This window comes from Callithrix jacchus, chromosome 2, assembly GCF_049354715.1.
Source record: "Callithrix jacchus isolate 240 chromosome 2, calJac240_pri, whole genome shotgun sequence".
Taxonomy (NCBI): domain Eukaryota; kingdom Metazoa; phylum Chordata; class Mammalia; order Primates; family Cebidae; genus Callithrix; species Callithrix jacchus.
In genome coordinates, this window is record NC_133503.1 from 162,749,539 (window position 1) to 162,768,178 (window position 18,640).

At 36.9% G+C, this 18,640-nt stretch overlaps 1 protein-coding gene across 4 annotated transcripts in view; it reads right to left on the minus strand.

Moving 5' to 3' along the window:
* CCDC152 (coiled-coil domain containing 152) overlaps window positions 1–18,640 on the minus strand; it is a 70,895-nt gene that overhangs the window by 7,912 nt on the left and 44,343 nt on the right. For all 4 annotated transcript variants that reach the window (XM_017969935.4, XM_078365535.1, XM_078365534.1 and 1 more), the window contains one exon: window positions 16,227–16,329. In XM_017969935.4, the coding sequence (XP_017825424.2) occupies window positions 16,227–16,329 (103 nt within the window). The remainder of the gene's footprint in view (window positions 1–16,226; window positions 16,330–18,640) is intronic.

Consider the following 18,640-nt stretch of genomic DNA (forward strand, 5'->3'; position numbering starts at 1 on the left):
TTTTGTCATTATAATTTTCTCTTTTTCAGGAATGTCATATAAACAGAGTCATATAGTATGTGGCCTTTTGTGTCTGGTTTCTTTCATTTAGCATATTGCTTCTGAAGTAATCGTATTGTTGAAGGTATCAGTAGTTTGTTCCTTTTTATTGCTGAGTAATTTCCATTATATGGATGTACTATAATTTGTTTATTTATGTTAATGGATTTGCTCAATTCCATGTTTGGGCCATGATGAATAAGGTTTCTGTAAACATTCACAAGCAAGTCTTTGTGTAGACACATGGTTTCATTTCTCTTGGTTAAATACCCAGGGGTGGGAATGCTGGGTCAGATGGTGTATAATGTGGTGGCCATGAAAATGAACCTCTCAGATCTCAAAAATCCTAATTGATCACTTGCCCAGTTCCTGCACTCGAAAATCCATTACTGTATTTAAGCTGAGGCCATGTTTCTATGGTCACAACTAGTCAATGACAGGATATGTAAGGAATACTACTGTGGGCCAATTTTTGGGAGATGTGGGATTCATTCACAGGTGAATTTGGATCAATGACTCTCCAGTGTCTTTACCTAACTTAGGACTGCACTGTAGCCTAAGACTTTTAGAAACCTAATATTTCTTTCTCTCTTTCCTTCACAGAAGTTAGACCCACATAATGGACTGACAGCTTCCCTGGCCTTTTCTAATTCCCTACCCATTTCTTCTCATAAGCATTCCTGCTACAATACATACATCTCTTGAATGTCTAATCCCATCTTGGTGTTTCCTTCTTTAAGAACCTGAACTAGCACAAAAAAACAGGTATAATGGGGTTCTGAGATTGGCTCACTTACCACTTTGTGGGCAATGAAGAAGCCATCCTTAGTGGTATGTGGAGTACTGTTAGTTCCTGTAATTATTACAGATTTCACCAGAAGTAATCTGGGAAAATGTCCTGATGGTGGGGAATGCCTTGCAAGTATGATAATTAAGACATTTGAAATATCAATGGAAATAATGCCCACAAAGGCAGTAGAGTTATCTGGTTACTGGTAAGTTAAATTGACATTCTACTAAAGGATAATGAGAAATTGAGGGCTATTAGCAAAAAGTTACACAATTAAAGAATAAATGTGAGAGTGAGAGATCTCTTTGGTAGCTTACAAACATACTCTTACCTCATGTTTGTGTTTGTAATGGAACATCAAACACAGCTAAGCAACAGAAAATCTAATAGAGTTGAAGAACCGCAGAGATGTTTAAATGCTTAGCTAAAGCAGGTCTACTATGATAAAATTTGGACCCTGGTTGGAAAGACTTGAGATCCTGAAAAATAGGGTGAAAACATGTGAATGGGTGCCTCTGAGGATGCTAGCTCTAAAGGTTTCCCTAAGCCCTTGAAGTCTGAAAAGGTGGCCCACTCTTTCCTAGTAAGAGCTAGCAATATCCCTGTGCTAAAAGATGTAGAGGCTCCTTTCATAAGTTGCCTCTGTCTCCTCTTTAGGCTGGGAGGCCAATAACTAGGGTCAAGACCCAGCATAACTTGGCTGGGAGACCAGTGATTATATTTAAAAGTATCTGGAAGAATTATCTAGGTTGTATTGGTAAGAGTTATGTGAGTATGCCCCCTGAGAACAGATTTTGAGGCTGCTGAATCAAAGAAGACAGAAAGTAAGACCAGGTCAGCAAGAATTCATTGACTCAGTATTACTCTTTAGGGACAACAGACAATATCCTAGCAAGAGCCTCAGGATATGGGACAAATGATCTGCTAGAGTGGCCTCAAACTTCTAAAGAAAGCAATGACCAAAGCTGAGTGAAGCGGAAATATCTGAGCTGCTTGACGGATTGTAAAGAAAGAAATAAAGAGGCTGTAGAAAGTTGGCATGCTAGTATGCACACATTACATGAGGTAGGACAACCTACAAAAAGATTATGTTCTTCAGGAGGGCCCAGAAGACACACTACTAGCCAAGGCCACCAGCAATGTGCTGGTGAGAGGCAAACAAGTATCACAAAAAGTTCGGTGGTCAGTCTCCTTTGCAAGCTAGGGTTGACAGTAAAATAGGCTGTCATAGAGCTAGGACCATTAATATCCACAGGGATGGGATTCCTCTGCACCACAAAATAACAGAAGCCAGATGACAGTGCTCAACTGCCAAAAGGCAGGAGGACACAATTACCAAATTACCAGGAAGGCTGAAAAGCAGCCAAAAGACTTGATGTGCAGATAGTTGTAGAGATAGTTAATAGATGGAAAGCCAACTCTGCTTAACAGCTAGTACAATTAAAAAAATCAAAAATGGAAGAACACAAGGCATAGGGTACATGCCTCAATTAAAAAATTATCTTCCTTTTCTCAGTTTCCAGACCTGAACAATTTTTGGATCTGGAACCTATTGGCTAAATACATGGTCAGGTCACTAGGAAGAACACTAAAATAATACTTTTAGGTATCCTTTTAGGGAGAGAGGCCCACAAGAACAGAAGAGTTGCTACATGAACTCATGTAGAGAAGTAAATCTGTGTAGCACAGTAGGTGGACTTTTGTAGCCATGAAAATGCACCTTTCAGATCTCCAATTTCAGAGAGCATAGTTGACTCCCTGTTTTCATGACCATGTTTATGCTGAGGTCATACCTCTCAAGAGCCACTCCTACCTAATGACTGAGCTTGATAGGGCTATGAAAGCAAGCTCATTCCTGAGAGTTGTGGAAATCATTTAAAGGGCAAATTTGGCTCAACTTTGTTGAAACTTTCTAATAAATATGTCACAATTGAACACTTTCCCTACCAGAGATTCCTTCCTTTCTTCTCTTTATTTACAGAGGTTAAACCTGTACTATAGACTGACAGCTTACCTAGACTCTCTTAGTTTCCTTCCCATTTAGCCTCACAAATAGTTTCCCCAATAAATTTCTCAATGTCTAACCTGTTTTGGTGTCTGTTTCTCAGAGGACTCAAACTAATTCACTGCATTAAAAAAAAAAAACTGCCAAACAGCAGGGCGGAGACCACAGCAGCTCAGGAAAGCCTCTGCAGGCAGACAGTGACTAGGCTGCCTCCTTGCTGGGCAGGGCAGCCCTGAAAAAAGAAAAAAAAGGCAGCAGCACAGTGGATACGCATAAATAAAGCCCTAACGCCCTGGGACAGAGCACCTGGGGGGGGAAAAAAGGAGGTTTATGAGTTTTGCTGCAGCAGACTTAAACGCCCCTGCCTAGCAGCTCTAAATGAACAACGGAGCTCACAGCTCAACACTTGAGCTCCTATAAAGAACAGACTGTCTCTTCAAGCAGCTCCCTGACCCCATATATCCAAAGACTCACCTCACAAAGGACTGATTAGATTGACATTTGGTGGGCATCATTCTGGGACAAAGATAACAAAAGAAGAAACTGGTAGCAACCCTTACTGTTCTGCAGCTACTGCAGGTGATCCCCAGGCAAGCAGGGCCTGGAGTGGACCTCAGCAATCCTAAAGCAGAGAGGCCAGACTGTTAAAAGGAAAACTAAGAAACCGAAATAACTTCATCATCAACAATCTGGACGTCCACTCAAATACCCAATCTGAAAATCAGCAACTACACATATGACAGGTGGATAAATCCACAAAGATAGGAAGCTACCAGTGCAAAAAGGAGAAAAACAGCCCAAACCAGAACATCTCTCCTCCTACAAGGGATCACAACTCCTCACTAGCAAGGGAACAAAGCTGGATGGAGAATGAGTGTGATGAAAGGACAGAATTAGACTTCAGAAGGTGGATAACGAGAAACTTATGTGAGCTAAAAGAACATGTTCTAACTCAATGCAAAGAAACTAAGAACCATGAAAAAAGATTAGACAAAATGATAACAAGAATGGACAACCTAGAGAGGAATATGAGTGAATTGATGGAGCTGAAAAACACAACACGAGAACTTCACGAAGAATGCACAAGTTTCAACAGCTGAATTGACCAAGCAGAAGAAAGGATATCAGAGGTCGAAGATCAACTCAATGAAATAAAACAAGAAGGCAAGATTAGAGAAAAAAGTGCAAAAAGGAATGAACAAATTCTCCAAGAAATGTGGGACCATGTGAAGAGACCTAATCTATGTTTGATAGGTGTACCTGAATGTGATGAAGAGAATGAATCAAAGCTGGAAAATACTGTTCAGAATATTATCCAGGAAAACTTCCCCAACCTAGCAAGGCAGGCCAATATTCAAGTCCAGGAAATACAGAGAACACCACAAAGATATTCCTCAAGAAGAGCAACCCCAAGGCACATAATCGTCAAATTCACCAGGGTTGAAATGAAGGAGAAAATTCTAAGGGCAGTCAGAGAGAAAGGTCAGGTCACCCACAAAGGGAAGCCCATCAGACTCACAGCAGATCTCTCAGCAGAAATCCTACAAGCCAGAAGACAGTGAGGGCCAATATTCAACATCCTTAAAGAAAAGAACTTTCAACCCAGAATTTCATATCCAGCCAAACTAAGCTTCATAAGTGAAGAAAAAATAAAATCCTTTGTGAACAAGCAAGTACTCAGAGATTTTGTCACCACCAGGCCTGCTTTACAAGAGCTCCTGAAAGAGGCACTACACATAGAAAGGAATGACCAGTACCAGCCTCTCCAAAAACATACCAAATAGTAAAGAGCATCAACACAATGAAGAATCTGCATCAACTAATGGGCAAAACAGCCAGCTAGCATAAAAATGGCAGTATCAAATTCACACATAACAATATTAACCCTAAATGTAAATGGCCTAAAAGCACCAATCAAAAGACACAGACTGACAATTTGAATAAAAAGCCAAAACCCATCGGTGTGCTGTATCCAGGAAACCCACCTCACATGCAAGGATACACAAAGGCTCAAAATAAAGGGATAGAGGAAGATTTACCAAGCAAATGATGGAGAGCAAAAAAAAAAAAGCAGGAGTTGCAGTTCTCGTCTCTGATAAAATAGACTTCGAAGCAACAAAGATCAAAAGAGACAAAGAAGGACATTACATAATGGTAAAAGGATTGATACAACAAGAAGAGCTAATGATCCTAAATATATACGGACCCAATACAGGAGCATCCAGATACATAAGGCAAGTTCTTAATGACCTACGAAGAGACTTGGACTCCAACACAATAATGGTGAGAGCCTTTAACACTCCACTGTCAATATTAGACAGATCAACCAGACAGAAAATCAACAAGGATATCCAGGATTCAAACTCAGACCTGGAATAAGCAAACCTGATAGACATTTACAGAACTCTCCACCCCAAATCCACAGAATATACATTCTTCTCAGCACTACATCACACCTACTCTAAAATTGACCACATAATTGGAAGTACAGCACTCCTCAGAAAATGCAAAAGAACTGAAATCATAACAAACAGTCTCTCAGACCACAGTGCAATCAAGTTAGAACTCAGAATTCAGAAACTAACTCAGAACCACACAGCTTCATGGAAACTGAACAACTGGCTCTTGAATGTTGACTGGATAAACAATAAAATGAAGGCAGAAATAAAGAAGTTCTTTGAAACCAACAAGAATGAAGACACAACATACCAGAATCTCTGGGACACATTTAAAGCAGTCTCTAGAGGAAAATATACAGCAGTAAGTGCCCACATGAGAAGAAAGGAGAGATTCAAGATTGACACGCTATAATTGCAAGAGCTAAAGGAGCAAGATTAAAAAAACTCAAAACCTAGCAGAAGACAAGAAAAAACTAAGATCAGAGCAGAACTGAAGGAGATAGAGACATAAAACATCCTTCAAAAAATCAATAAATCCAGGAGCTGGTTTTTCTAAAAACCAAAATAGACCACTAGCCGGATTAATAAAAAAGAAAAGAGAGAATAACCAAATAGATGCAATAAAAAATGATAAAGGGGAAATCACCACAGATTCCACAGAAATTCAAACCATCATCAGAGAATATTACAAACAACTCTATGCACATAAACTAGTCAACCTGGAAGAAACAGATAAATTCCTAAACACTTGCGTCATCCCAAGTCTAAACCAGGAAGAAGTCAAAACCATGAATAGACCAATAACAAGATCTGAAGTTTAGGCAGCAATTAAGAGCCTACCACACAAAAAAATCCCAGGTCCATATGGGTTCACAGCCAAATTCTACCAGACACACAAAGAGGAACTGTTACCATTCCTTCTGAAACTATTCCAAATAATCCAAAAAGAGGGAATCCTTCCCAAATCATTTTATAAGACCAACATCATCCTGATACCAAAATCTGGCAGAGACTCAACAAGAAAAGAAAACCTCAGGCCAATATCCATGATGAACATAGATGCAAAAATCTTCAATAAAATACTGGCAAGCTGATTGCAACAGCACATCAAAAAGCTTATCCACCATGATCAAGTAGGATTCATCCTGGGGATGCAAGGCTGGTTCAACACACGCAAGTCCAAGAACATAATTCACCACATAAACAGAAGCAAAATCAAAAACCACATGATTATCTCAATTGATGCAGAGAAGGCCTTTGACAAAATTCAGCCGCCCTTTATGCTAAAAACCCTCAATAAACTCGGTATTGATGGAATGTATCTGAAAATAATAAAAGCTATTTATGACAAACCCACAGCCAATATCATACTGAATGGGCAAAAACTGGAAGCATTCCCTTTGAATCTGGCACTAGGCAAGGATGCCCTCTCTCATGACTCCTATTCAATATAGTACTGGAAGTTCTAGCCAGAGCAATCTGGCAAGAAAAAGAAAAACGCATATTCAGTTAGGAAAGGAGGAAGTCAAATTTTCTCTATTTGCAGATGACACGATTGTATATTTAGAAGACCCCATTGTCTCAACCCCAAATCTCCTGAAACTGATAAGAAATTTCAGCAAACTCTCAGGATACAAAATCAATGTGCAAAAATCACAAGCACGCCTATACACCAATAACAGACTTAAAGAGAGCCAAATCAAGAATGAACTGCCATTCACAATTGCTACAAAGAGAATAATATACCTAGGAATACAATTAACAAGGAATGTAAATGACCTCTTCAAGGAGAACTACAAATCACTGCTCAATGAAATAAGAGAGGATAAAAATAGACGGAAAAACATTCCATGTTCATGGTTAGGAAGAATCAATATCCTGAAAATGGCCATACTACCCAAAGTAATTTACAGATTCAACGCTATCCCCATTAAGCCACCAATGACCTCCTTCACAGAACTGGAAAAAACCACCTTAAACTTCATATGGAACCAAAAGAGAGCCCGCATAGTCAAGTCAATTCTAAGTAAAAAGAACACAGTGAAAGGCATCACACTACTGGATTTCAAACTATACTACAAGCCTATAGTAATCAAAACAGCATGGTACTGGTACTAAAACAGAGATATAGACCAATGGAACAGAACAGAGGCATCGGAGGCAACACAACATATCTACAACCATACAATCTTTGATAAACCCAACAAAAACAAGCAATGGGGAAAGGATTCCCTGTTTAATAAATGGTGTTGGGAAAACTGGCTAGCTATGTGCAGAAAGCAGAAACTGGACCCCTTCCTGACGCCTTACACTAAAATGAACTCCAGATGGATTAAAGACTTAAACATAAGACCTAACACCATAAAAACGCTAGAAGAAAATCAAGGCAAAACCATCAGGTCAAGGACTTCATGACCAAAACACCAAAAGCATTGGCAACAAAAGCCAAAATAGACAAATGGGACCGAATCAAACTCCACAGTTTCTGCATGGCAAAAGAAACAGTCATTAGAGTGAATTGGCAACCAACGGAATGGGAAAAAATTTTTGCAGTTTACTCATCTGACAAAAGGCTGATATCCAGAATTTAAAAAGAACTAAAACAGATTTACAAGAAAAAAACAAGCCCATTTAAATGTGGGCAAAGGATATGAACAGACAGTTTACAAAAGAAGACATACATGAGGCCAACAAACATATGAAAAAATGCTCATCATCACTGGTCATTAGAGAAATGCAAATCAAAACTACATTGAGATACCATCTCACACCAGTTAGAATGGCAATCATTAAAAAATATGGAGACAACAGATGCTGGAGAGGATGTGGAGAAATTGGAACACTTTTACACTGTTGGTGGGAGTGTAAATTAGTTCAGCCAACCATTGTGGAAAACAGTGTGGCAATTCCTCAAGGGCCTAGAAATAGAAATTCCATTTGACCCAGCAATCCCATTACCGGGTATATATCCAAGGGACTATAAATTATTATACTATAAGGACACATGCACATGAATGTTCATTGCAGTACTGTTTACAATAGCAAAGACCTGGAATCAACCCAAATGCCCATCGATGATAGACTGGACAGGGAAAATGTGGCACATATACACCATGGAATATTATGCAGCAATCAAAAACGATGAGCTCGTGTCCTTTGTAGGGACATAGATGAACCTGGAGAACATCATTCTCAGCAAACTGACACAAGAGAAAATGAAATACCACATGTTCTCACTCATAGGTGGGTGTTGAACAATGAGAACACATGGACACAGGGAGGGGAGCACTACACACTGGGGTCTGTTGTGAGGAATAAAGGAGGGACAGCAGGGTTGGGGAGTTGGGGAGAGATAGCATGGGGAGAAATGCCAGATATAGGTGAAGGGGAGGAAGGCAGCAAATCACACTGCCACGTGTGTACCTATGCAACTATCTTGCATGTTCTTCACATGTACCCCAAAACCTAAAAAGCAATAAAAAAAAGAAAAAGCAGCCTAACAATAAAAAAAATTCCCAAACTGTTTTACAAGTGACTGTACCACTTTATAGTCCCCCTAATAATGTTTGAGAGTTTCAGTTGCTCCATTTGGCATTATCAACTTGGCATTGATAATTTTTAAGATTTTTATCTCTTCTAAAAGGTGTGAGGTTTTAATTTACATTTCCCTACCAACTAATTATGTTGAATATCTTTTCGTGGCTTATTTTTCATCTGTATGCCTCTGGGATAGTAGCTGTTCAAATATTTTTCTCGTTTCCTTGTTGAGTTGTTTGACTTCTTGGATTCTTAGCTTTCTTTATTTTTGGATATGAGTCTTTTATCAACTATCCATTTGCAAGTCCATGGATTGTCTTTTTCATTTTCTTAACAGTATTAAAGGATATAAATTAATCATTTTGATGAAGTCCAATTTACAACTTTTGCCTTTATTGTTTGTGCTTTTTGTTTCTTTCCAAGAAGTTGTGCCTAACTCAAGGTCACAAAGATAATCTCTATGCTTTCTTCTGGTAGTTTTACAGATGTAGGTTTTACATGTAAACTTATTTCCCATTTTAAGTTAATCGTTGCATATAATGTGCATAAAGATAGGCTCATTAAGGAAGGTTTTCAACAGCCATATAAAACCAATTAACCTGGTCAGGTGCGTTGGCTCACACTTGTAATCCCACCACTTTGGGAGGCTGAGGCAGGTTGATCAAAAGGTCAGGTGTTCCAGACCAGCCTGGCCAACATGGTAAAACCCAGTCTCTACCAAAAATACAAAAACTTAGCTGGGCATGGTGGTGGGCACCTGTAGTCCCAGCTACTCAGGAGGCTGAGGCAGGAGAATTGCTTGAACCTAGGAGGTAGAGGTTGCAGTGAGCTGAGATCATGCTATTGCACTCCAGCGCAGGCGACAGTGCAAGACTCCATCTCAAAACAACAACAACAACAACAACAAGAACAAGCAACCCTCAGCATAGGCTCATGAGATCTGCTTTACTGAAGGAGGAAAATTTCATTAGTGAAATTGCATTCAATTTGCTTTACATATACATAAATTATTAATTATATATTTTATACTGATTTTAAGAATACAAACTGCTTCACATTGGATAACATTAAGTGTAAATACTAGATACCAAATTTAGAAATGTTGTGTACATACATAAATATATAGGAAGGTACAAAACCTAAATTAGAATGCATCAAGGGGTCAGGTGTGTTGGCTCATGCCTGTAATCCCAGCACTTTGGGAGGCCGAGGCAGGCAGATTACCTGAAGTCGGGAGTTTGAGACCACCCTGGCCAATATGGTGAAACCCTGTCTATACTAAAAACAGAAAAACTTAGCCGGGCATGGTGGCACAGTTCACCTGTAATCCCAGACACCCAGGAGGCTGAGGCAGGAGAATCGCTGCAATCTGGGAGACAGGGGTTTGAGTGAACTGAGATCAAGCCACTGCACTCCAGCCTGGGCAACAGTGTGAGACTTCATTAAAAAAATGCATCAAGGCAGTGTTTATTCAAGAATACTGAAAGTATCCCCGATGAAAGTGAACCAGTATTGCTTGGGCTTGCATAAAGGCAGCCCCCAACTCCTCCTCCCCCCATAAAGTGGCAGTGTCCCAGAAGAAAAAGCAGACAACCTAGAGAGTGTCTGCTCTGGACTGGGGGAAGAGGCTCTGCCCAGAGCCCAGATGGTAGCCCCTAGAGGGGTATATATGCAGTCCATAGCCACAGTGCAGCTGGGAGCCAAAGGACAAACTCTACGGAAGGTAATGCACCCTACAACAGGGGTGTGATAGGAAAGCAGATCATGTTCTTCCCTGCTCAGAACAAGAAGCTAGGGCATTCCCCATCACCCTTTCTTTCAAGATCTCAGCACATTCCAACATACTTTTCTCCCACCACTGCCCAATCAAGGTCGGTATTTCTACTCTTTATCATCTACCTGAGGGTGAGCTGGTTCTTTCTCTTAAGTGCCTGAACTGCATGATCAAATATAAAACCTGCTGTCAGAAGGGGATAGTGGTGGTGCACAGGATAAGCTTCCTGAGACCTCTGCACTCTCAATGTCACAGGAGATAGTGTATTAGCTCATATATTAAACACATTGCTATAACCAGTAGCATCTGAAAAAGCCACCACACTGAAGCTATCCATAGCTTCCCATACAGCACCTAGGTCTCCTGAAAATACCCAGAAACAAAACCCAATGATCATATACAACATACACTGCAGTTATACACTAAAGAGGATAAAAGAATAAAATAATTAAAACATCCCATTCAAGCAATAAGAATTTCAAAAATAAGAAGCAACGGCTCCCTCAAATGAGAAGAAATCATCACAAGAACTCCATTAGTATAAAAAGAGTCTTTTGACAATGCCAAAATATTTTACCAACTCTCTAGCAATGGATTCTAACCAAAATAAACAGTCTGAAATGGCAGATAAAGAATTCAGAATATGGATTGCAAGGAAACTCAATGAGATCCAAGAGAAAGTTGAAAACCAGCACAGAGAAACCAGGAAAATGATTCAGGATGTGAAAGATGAGGTAGCTATATTTTAAAAAGTAAAGCAAAACAAAATCATCTGGAATTTAAAAATTCACTAAAGAAATTTTAAAATATAATTGAGAGTTTTAACAATAGACTAGACTAAGCAGAAGAAATAATTTAAAAGTTTGGAGATCAGTCTTTCAAATTAACTCATTGAGACAAAAATAAGGAAAAAGAATTAAAAAAAACAAGGCCTTTGAGAAATATGTGATTATGTAAAGCAACAAAACCTGTGACTTCTTGGCATTCCTGAGAGAAGGAAAAATAAGCAACTTGGAAAACGTTTGAGGGAATAATTTAGGAAAGTTTTCCTAATCTTTCTAGAGAAATCAACATCCAGATATAAGAAGTTCAGAGGACATTTGCAAGATACTAAGGCATATAATCATTAGACTATTTAAGTTCAATATATAAAACAAACAAACAAAAAACCCTCAAAGGCAGCTAGAGAAAATAGCCAAATTACCTATAAATGAAATCCCATCAGACTAACAGCAGACTTCTTACAGAAACCTTACCAGCCAGAAGAGACTGAGGTCCTCTTTTTAGCCTTCTTAAAGAAAAAATTCCATCCAAGAATTTTATATTCTGCTAAACAAGGAAGGAGAAATAAAGTCTTTTCCAAATAAGTAAATGCTAGAGGAATTCATCATCACCAGACCAGACCTACAATAAATGCTCAAAGGAGTTTTAAATATGGAAAAAAAAAGAATAATACTTGCTACCATAAAAGCACATGTAAGTACAAAGTTCACATATCCTATAAAACAATTACATAACTAAGACAGAAAGCAACTCATTAACAACACTCTAATGGGAACAAAACCTCACATATAAATATTAACCCTAAACATAAACAGTCTAAATGTTCCACTTGAAATACACAGATTGGCAAATTGGATTAATAAAACAAGACGAAACCATCTACTGACTTTGAGAGACCCATCCTATGTGTAGTAGGGTCAAAGTAAAAGGATGGTGAAAGATCTACCATGCAAATAGAAAATGAAAAAGAATAGGGGGTTGATATTCTTGTATCAGTTAAAACCGACTTTAAACCAACGTTGTAAAGAAAGACAAAGAAGGGTATTATGTAATAATGAACACTTCAATTCAACAAGATTTAACTATATAATTACTATTATATAATGATAAAGGCTTCAATTCAACAAGAAGATTTAAAAATCAGGTTTAACTGTGCCCAACACTGCAGCACCCAGATTTAGAAAAGAAATATTACTAGACCTAAGAAAAGAGATAGAGAGCTATACTATAGTAGTTGGGTGGCCAACATCCCACTGACAGGACTAGATGGATCATGGAGGCTGAAAAATAATAAAGAAACTCTGGACTTAAATTGGACTCTTGACCAAATGAAACTAATAGACATCTACAGACATTCCACTCAACAACAGCAGAATATACATTTTTTTCATCTGTTCATAGAACATTCTCTAAAATTGATCATATGCTTGATCATGAATCAAGTTTTAATAATTTGTTTAAAAATAAAATTATATCAAACTCACATTTGGACCACAATGGAATAAAATTAGAAATCCATACCAAAAGGAACTTGCAAAACCACACAAATACATGGAAACCAAACAACTTGCTCCTGGTTGACTTTTGGGTAAACAATAACAAAAACACAGAAATAAAAACTTCTTTTGAAACAAAAGAAAATACAGTCACAACATACCAAAACCTCTAGGATATAGAAAAAGTAGTATTAGGGGGAAAGTTTATAGTACTAAATGCCTACATTAGGAATATAGATGTCAAATTAACCCCCTAAGGTTTTACCTAAATGAACTAGAAAGACAAGAACAAACCAAACTCAAAGCTAGCAGAAGAAAAATAATAACAAAGATCAGAGAAGAACTAAAGGAGAATGAGATTTAAAAAACCCCCCAAAACCATACAAAGGATCAGTGAGACAAAAGGTGGGTTTTTTGAAAGGACAAATAAAAGTGATAGACCACTTGCTAGATTAATCAAGAAAAACAGAGAGAAGTGTCCAGATAAGCACAATCAGAAATGGTAAAGTTGACATTACAACTATTAGCACAGAAATACAAAAGATCCTCAGAGACTACTATGAACACCTCTATGTATGCAAACTAGAAAATCTAGAGCAAATGGAAAAATTCCTGGAAACATACAACCCCCAGGGACTGAACCAGGAAGAAATCAAAATTCTGAACAGACCATTAATGTGTTATAAAATTGAATGAGTAATTAAAAAGTTTACCAACCCCCCAATAAAAAAATCCCAGGACTAGAGGATTTATAGGCCAGCCAAATTCTGCCAGATGTACAAAGAAGAGTTGCTACCAATATTACTGAAACCATTCCAAAAAATTGAGGAGGAAGGAGGCCTCTCTAACCATGTTCTGAAGCCAGTATCATGTTGACACTAAAATCTGTCAAGGACACAACAAAAAATAAAACAACAGGACAATATCTATGATAAACATAGATTCAAAAATCCTCAACAAAAAACAAGCAAACAGAATCCAGTAACATATCAAAAAGATAACTCGTCAGGATCAAATGGCCTTATTTCAGGGACGCAAGGATGGTTCAACAAATGCAGGTCAATAAATGTGATTCACTACATAAACAGAATTAAAAACAAAAACCATATCATCATTTCAGTAGATGCAGAAAAGCATTCAGTAAAATCCAACATCCTTAATAATAAAAACCCTAAAAAATAGGCACTGAAGGAACATACCTCAAAATAATAAGAGCCATACATGACAAACCTACAGCCAACATCATACTGAATGGGGAAAAGTTGAAAGCATTTCCCTTAAGAACTGGAACAAAACAAGGATATCCACTATCACCACCCCTATTCAACATAGTAATGAAAGTCTTTAGCTACAGCAATCAGGCAAGAGAAATTAATAGTAGTCATTCAAATTGGAAAAGGAGAAGTCCAATTATATCTGTTTGCTGATAATATGATTCTACAACTAGAAAACCCTAAAGTTTCATCTAAAAGATTCTATACCTAGAAAACCCTAAAGATTCCTCCTAGGCCTGACAAGTGTCTTCAGTAAAGTTTCGGGATACAAAATGAATGCATCAAAATCAGTGGCATTCTTATAAACCAAAAACACTCAAGCTGAGAACCAAATCAAGAACTCAGTCCCATTAACAATTACCACACACACACAGAATTACCTGGAAATAGGTTTAACAAAGAAGGTGAAAAACTTCTACAAGGAGAACAAAACAGTTTGATAACAGAAATCATAGATGACATGAACAAATGAAAAAGCATTTCATGCTCATGGATAAGAAGAATCAATATCATCAAAATGACTATATTGCCCAAAGTGATCCACACATTCAGTTCCTATCAAATTACCAATGTAAGTTTTCACAGAATTAGAAAAAGCAATTTTAAAATTTATGTGGAACTAAAACAGCCTGAATAGCAAAAGCAATTCTAAGCAAAAAGAACAAAGTTGGAGGCATCACATTACCTGACTTCCAACGATTCTACAGATACTGGTATTTATGAGTACCAAAACAGCATGGTACTAGTACAAAAATGGAAACATAGATTTGTAAAAAAAGAATAAAGAACTCAGAAATAAAGGTACACACCCACAACAAACTAATGTTTAACAAATTCTACAAAAATAAACAATGAGGAAAAGATTTCCTATTTATTATAACAAACAATGCTGGGAAAATTGGCTAGCCATGTGCAAAAGAATTAAATTGGACCTCTATCCCTTACCATACACCGAAATTAACTCAAGATTAATTAAAGACTTAAATGTAAGACCTTAAATAATAAAAATCCTAAAAGCAAACATAGGAAAAACTCTTCTGGAAATTTGCCTAGGCAAAAAATTTATGACTGAGTCCTGAAAAACAAATGCATCAAAACCAAAAATAGACAAATCAGTTTTAAAGAGTTTCTGCACAGCAAAAGAATCAATCAACAGCATAAATAGACAACCTACAGAATGGGAGAAAATATTTTTGAGCCATCTATGCATCAAAGGACTAATACGCAGAATCTACAAAAAAGTTAAACAAATCAACAAGACAAAAATGAATAACCCCACTACAAAGTGGGCAAAGGAAATGAACAGACACTTCTCAAAAGAAGATATACACATGGTTGACAAGCATATGAAAAAATGCTCAATATTGTTAATTACCAGATAAATGCAAGTCAAAACTACAATGAGATACCTTCTCAACCAGTCAAATGGCTATTACTAAAGAGTCAAAAATAAACAGATGTTGTCAGGGATGTGGAGAAAAGGGAACAATAATGCACTGTTAGTGGAAATGTAAATTAGTTTCGCCTCTATGGAAAACATTAGAAAGATTTCTCAAATAGCTAAAAATACAATTACTATTCAATTCAGTAATCCTATTACTGGGTATCTACTCAAAGGAAAATAAATTGTTTTATCAAAAAGACACTTATACTTGCATGTTTATCACAGTTCTATTCACAATAGCAAAGTCATAGAATTAACCTAAGTGCACATCAATGGTGGACTGGATGAAGAAAATGTGATATATATACACCATGGAATACTATGCAGCCTTAAAAAATAAAATTGAGTTCTTTGTCAACATGGTTGGAGCTGGTGGACACCATTCTAAGTAAAATAACTCAGAAACAGAAAATCAAATACTGCATGTACTCACTTAATAAGTGGGAGCTAAACAATGGGTACTCACGGACGTAAAGATAGAAACCATAGACGCTGGGAACTCCAAAAGAATGGACAGGAAGGGTGAGTGATGAAAAACAATTGTCATTAATGTATACTATATAATTGATGAGTTTGCTAGAAGCCCAAACACCAGCATTATACACTATACCCATAGTGTATAGTGTAGCAAACCTGCACATGTATCCCTTTAATCTATAACACAAAAGTGTTTTTTTTAACTTACCTTTTTTCTGCATGTCCTGATAAAGTTTGCTTATTTCTGTCTTATATTCCTCCTCTTTGATTTTCATTTCACTTATAAGTTTGGCAATATTATTCTTATATTCCTAGAGATTAAAATATATATTAATTTTTAAAATTTAAATATGTGCATGTAACTCATTACTTTTAAAATTCTCCATTTATATTATTTTTTAAAAGGTAATATACATTTAATGTAAATGAACAATTCATCTTTCTAATAATCAAGTTCTCATACCTACAAGGAAAAATGTTGTTCATTGTTTGAATAATCAGCTTTGAGATAGACCCATTTTATTTTTTGTATGCATAAAGTAAAATATTTTAAAATTAAAATTTAAATTTTTAACTTGAAAATTAAAAATTATATATATGTATGATGTACAATATGATGTTTTAATATATGTATACATTGTGGAATGCCTAACTCAAGCCAATTAACATATCCATTACCTCACATTATTTTGTGGTGAGAACATTATTTTGTGGTGAGAACATTATTTTGTGGTGAGAACATCACTTATTTTGTGGTGAGAACATTAAAAAACTACTCTCTTAGCAATTCTCAAGTATATAATACTTGTTATTGATAACAATCACCAAACAGTACAATAGCTCTCCTGATTCTATTCCTCCTTTCTAATTACAATTTTTTATCTTTCACCAACATCTCCCCAATTGTTGCCTCCACCACAGCCATTCCTAACCACCACTCTTACTCTCTGTTTCATGAATTCCGTAAGAAAGATCAATTTCTGATATAATGACATAAGATAAAGAAACCTATTATAGAAACAATGTCATTTTTAATCTTTGCTTTCTGGATACTCATCACCAGGGTTTATAATATTAAGGATGCTCAAAATATTTAGTTTAATTTTATGAATAAATGCCACTACAGAATTAAGATATGTTCAATATAAGCCAAAACTATATATTAGAGCCAACAAAAAGCACTGTTCAATAGCTCGCCAGCTTACTCTAATGTCAGATGAGTCCCTCTGAATGCAGGCTAAACTGTTTCCAAAAATTATATAAATATTCCTAATTCCCAGAGCAACATTAAGCATTACTCATGGTAAAGATATGCTTTATGGGGAGGCATAGAGAGAAAGATGAATTTGGGATTTTCGAAGTGCTTGACAGCTGCCTGAGATTAGCTTGTTAGGTTGTTGAAGGATAGGGGTGATTTACATTATGCTTGAGAACAGGGAAAGGAGTGGTGATGGAAGACAGTTATTTTACAATCATAAAGATAAATTTTACAATTTTACCAGGGGTACGGTCCTACATGAAGAAATTACTCACAGGCCTAAAATGTAGGCAAGAGAAAAGGAAAGCACGAAGAATAAAAGTTAAGTGTGATAGTAGTAAAAAGGCACTAACAAAATCAAGAAGTCAAGAAAAGCCTCTACCTCTAATACCTAAAAGCTGGAACTCACCATGGTATTTCCAGCTCCTTATGTGTAAATACATGTATATACACACATATATATCTTGATGTATATTTCTTGAATGAAAATATAAGAAGTACCAATAAGAATTATTTAGGTCAGAAATCAACTTAGACCCAGTGACTAGGCTTTTGATTAACTGCCAAAATGTTATGTAAAATTATACATGTATTTGTATGTGTGCGTGTTTTTTAGCATTTTTTTCCTCAGTGAGGGTTCATAGCTTTTAATAGATATTTCATGGTATTGAGAAGGTTAAAAAATTTAAAACAGGTCAAGACATACCAGCTTATATGCCTACAATTAAAAATAAGCAAACATTCCTCCATATTATCTCAGTTCAAGAGATTTAGTCTGGATTCCTGTTTTTTATAAGTATCCTGCTAGGAAACTTGTAGTAATGGCCAAACCTATCCAACTTCTTGGCTCTGATTAAAACTGGGCAGGTGAATCCAGTGGGGAATCCCACAAATGCCATTTTCCATGTGTCTAGATTTCTAGATGGGCAACTATAGAGTAGCTTTTATAAACTACTCCTGACAACTGTGTGCACTAAGCTGTTGCTGCTCTTAGAAACCACAAGAGACAAACCTATCTACCTTTCTATCCTCCACTGATTTTTGCCACAGGAAGATGCCACCAGCAAAGTAGAATGCTTCCAGTAATTTGGTGAGACCCAAGATTTGCACTCCAGCCTCCAGGCATGAAGACTATGCTAAACTCTGGGTTGACCCAAGCTGTATCTCATTAGATCTTCTTTCCCATTTTAGCCTGTGCCATTCCTAAAAAATGTAATCTTTCCATTTTTCTAAGGCGAACAATCCCCAATAAGTTGCAATTGATTGTCTTCTTTTCATATGCTTTCTGGGAACTTTAAATTTCAAGGAATAACCTCTAGTTGCACTCTTGATATATAAAACAATAATTCTATACAAGTTGCAAA